The sequence below is a fragment of the Lagopus leucura genome, unplaced genomic scaffold, assembly GCF_019238085.1.
Source record: "Lagopus leucura isolate 7727_CA_CO unplaced genomic scaffold, USGS_WTPT01 33808-0_obj-0_obj, whole genome shotgun sequence".
In the NCBI taxonomy this organism is placed as follows: Eukaryota; Metazoa; Chordata; class Aves; order Galliformes; family Phasianidae; genus Lagopus; species Lagopus leucura.
Window position 1 is genome coordinate 1 of NW_024962723.1, and position 3052 is coordinate 3052.

The 3052-nt window shown below is 66.0% G+C and overlaps 2 protein-coding genes across 2 annotated transcripts; both read right to left on the reverse strand.

Annotated features, from left to right (window-relative positions):
* Positions 1 to 6: 6 nt before the first annotated feature.
* On the reverse strand, positions 7 to 2010 carry LOC122190745 (TBC1 domain family member 25-like). Its single transcript, XM_042890836.1, has 4 exons — positions 1793 to 2010; positions 1499 to 1608; positions 1278 to 1429; positions 7 to 1193 (listed from the first exon to the last, which is right to left on the reverse strand). Exons 1-4 carry the CDS (start codon positions 1856 to 1858, stop codon positions 916 to 918), a joined length of 606 nt encoding a protein of 201 aa, XP_042746770.1. The 5' UTR covers positions 1859 to 2010; the 3' UTR covers positions 7 to 915.
* A 143-nt stretch (positions 2011 to 2153) lies between these two features.
* Positions 2154 to 2909, reverse strand: GRIPAP1 (GRIP1 associated protein 1). Its single transcript, XM_042890837.1, has 3 exons — positions 2820 to 2909; positions 2587 to 2714; positions 2154 to 2402 (listed from the first exon to the last, which is right to left on the reverse strand). The coding sequence occupies exons 1-3, from the start codon at positions 2881 to 2883 to the stop codon at positions 2343 to 2345; spliced, it is 252 nt and encodes an 83-aa protein (XP_042746771.1). The 5' UTR covers positions 2884 to 2909; the 3' UTR covers positions 2154 to 2342.
* Positions 2910 to 3052: the final 143 nt, after the last annotated feature.

Sequence of the window (3052 nt, forward strand, 5' to 3'; positions counted from 1 at the left end):
GCTTTTTTGGGGAGGAAAACACAAGGAATCGGGGCAAAATAACGCACATCCGGAACCAACAAGGGGTAGGAGAGACAGCTCTGAGCCCGCACTCCCTTTGGAGGAAGAAACAACAAAAAAACGAGGCAAAGAAAGCAGATTTGGGAGCAAAAAGAAGTGAGTGCGAAGGCTCTGAGCCCACACCACCATTTTGGGAAGACCAACAAAGAATCGGGGTGAAACAACACACAGATTTGGGGACAACGAGGAGGAGGCGAGACAACTTTGAGCCCACGCTACCTTTTGGGGAGGAAACGAGAGCAGATTAGGGCAAAAGGAGACAAATTTGGGGACAAAACAGGGTGGGGGAGACGGCTGTGAGCTCACCTTGCGCAGCCCGGGCTCCACGCCGCCATGGTAGACGTGCAGGCGGAGGTCGTGCGGCCGCAGCAGGCGCCCACCGGGGCCCAGGTAGGAGCGCAGGTCGGCGTCGCTCAGAGGGGCGCAAGGCGGAGGGGGGGTGGATGGCGGCGAGGTGGGGGTCTGGGAAGTGCTGTCGGACCAGGCCAAAGCTGCCTGCGCCCTCGCCAACGTCCGGCCCACCTAGAAGGGGAACTGGTGGCACTGGGAGGGACTGGGAAATGTTGGGGAGTGGGTCTATGGACAGGAGGAAGGGGCTGGGGGGTAACTGGGTGGCAATGGGGGGGCGTAGAATGGGAGACGGAGTGCTAAAGGACTGGAAAAATACTGAGACAGGTTTGTGGGACTAAAAAAGGATTAGGAGTGAACTGGGGGAACTGGGGCGATGGGAAGAGACTGTGGGGCAACTGGGAATGGGATTGGGGATAACCAGAAATACAGAGAAGGCTCAGAGACAATCCAGGAGCATTGGAAGCACTACGGGGGCCAACAGTTAGTAGAGGAGGACTGAGGAAGTTAGAAAGGAAGCGGGAGCATTGGAAATGGGGGCAGAGAAACATCGTAAGTGCTGGCAATAAACATGGGGGGGTACAACGAGATGCTGGGAGGGAGCTGGGGTGCAACTGAGGGGCGTAAGGAGATGAGGGGTGCGGAGCCCACCTGCGCCCACAGCGCCTGTGTGAAGGGCACGGCGGCAGCCAGCAGAGAGCGGCGCTCGGCCGGGGGGGGCGGAGGGGGTTCAGCGGCCGCCACCTCTCGGGGGCTGATGATGTCCCAGTCCTCCAGCAGCGGGCCTGCGGGTGGGGGAACAGCATCAGTGCAAATCTGGGGGCTTTCCATGCCCCCCCCGCCCCCCCCCCCCCCCCCAGACTGCTCACAGTCGGTTGCCGGGCGCACATCCAGGCGCAGGCGTAGGGCGGGCCGGGCGGTGGTGAAGGCGGCTGCCAGATCCCCATCGTTCAGCAGCGGCATGAAGCTCTCCCGGCCCTGAGCGTCGCGGGCTGCAAAGCTGAGGGCGAAGTTCCTCCTCCTGTGGGCACAGCGCGTCAGGCCCCAGCCCGGCACAGGGCTGAGGTGGAGGATAAAGGGCTGCGCTCACCCCTGCAGGTCGAAGGCACGAGCCAGGATGTGCTGCAGGACGTCCAGCGAGGTGATCTGCGGATCCACGGCAAACGAGCGGAATTCGGGCGGCTGCGGCCCTTCGGTCTTCTGCGCACAAAATGGCGACGGCGCCTCAGACCGCGCCGGGCCGCGTTGCCGTGGAGACGCCGCCTCGTCGCTCCCGCGCTCGCCCCTCATTGCCCGGCGCCGTCACGTGACCGACACCCCCCAACTTCATTTGCCGCTTCCCCTCCCCCCACGTGACATCCCCGGGCTCAAGCCCCGCCCTCACCTGTACGCGCACGCGCACTACCTCGCACTCCTCGTCCCCGCAGGCCCCGCCCCCCGGGGCCGCCATGGAAGCGGCCTTTGGGCCGCCGCCGCCGCCCGGCGGATGGGTGGGAACGGAGAGGCGTTATACGTCACCGCGCTGACGTCAGGGCGCAGGCCCCGCGGCTGTGGAGCGGAGTTCGGGGCTATCCGGAGCGCGGCGGCGAGCGCGTCCCCGTCCTGCGGCCACCGCGGCGGCAACAACATCCGGGTTGCTGCCCGGAAGTGGCGTCAGAAGGAGGGCACTATGGCAAAGCGACGCATGCGCGCGCGGATGGGACACCGCCCCGCCCTCTAAGCCCCGCCCCCAATGACGCATCGGCAACGGATTGGAGCACTTTATTGAGGCGGGGGAAGGGCACGGGGGTCGCATGCTCCGCCCCCTCAAAACGGCAACGCCCCCTTAAAGCGGCCACATCACCGCGGTGGGCCCGAGCAGCAGAACTTTGTACAGCAGCGGGGAGCGGGCGGGGCCTCGGCTGACCCCGCCCATTGGGGGGCCTGGCCGTCACTCAGGGTGGAGCTCTCTCATTGCGGAGCCGCGCCAACTCCTGGGAGAGCATTTCCAGGTCCTGGGGAGGGAAAAGGGAGGGGCGGGGTCAACACAAGCCACGCCTCCAACAGCCCAAATGCACGCCCCCCGTGGAGACCACGCCCGTTCAGCTACACAGCAGGGTGCAGAAAAGGCCAAAGCCCCGCCCACCCCCTAGGCCCCGCCCACCCCTGGGCCCCGCCCACCCCCTAGGCCCCGCCCACCTGGCTCATGTGCAGGTTTTTGGTCAGCTGCTCCTCCAGGAGGTTCTGCAGTTTTTTGTTCATCTCCCGCAGCCCCTCCTCCCCCGGCCCCGTTCCACGCCGGGGGGCAACGGGGGGTCCTGCAGCCTCTGCGGGGGGGGGGGGGGGGGGGGGGGTGGGTGGGAAGGGGAGGGGTGAGGAGCTGCGCCCGGCCCTGTGGGGGGGACATGGGGGGGGGGAGGAGGGGGGCTCACCCAGCCGGCTGTCCCTCACGTAGCTCTCAATGATGGCGCTCTTCCGGCACAGATCCTCCGCCATGGATGCGCTGCTCACCTCCAGGTGCCGCACCTGGGAGGGGGATGAGGGGGGCTCAAACGCCCCTCATCTCTCTGCCCCTGCCCGCAGTTTGTCCCAGTTCTGTCCCACTGTCTCCAACCCCTTCCATTCCCCTATTCCCCACCGAGTGGGACCCCAATCCCCCCCCCCC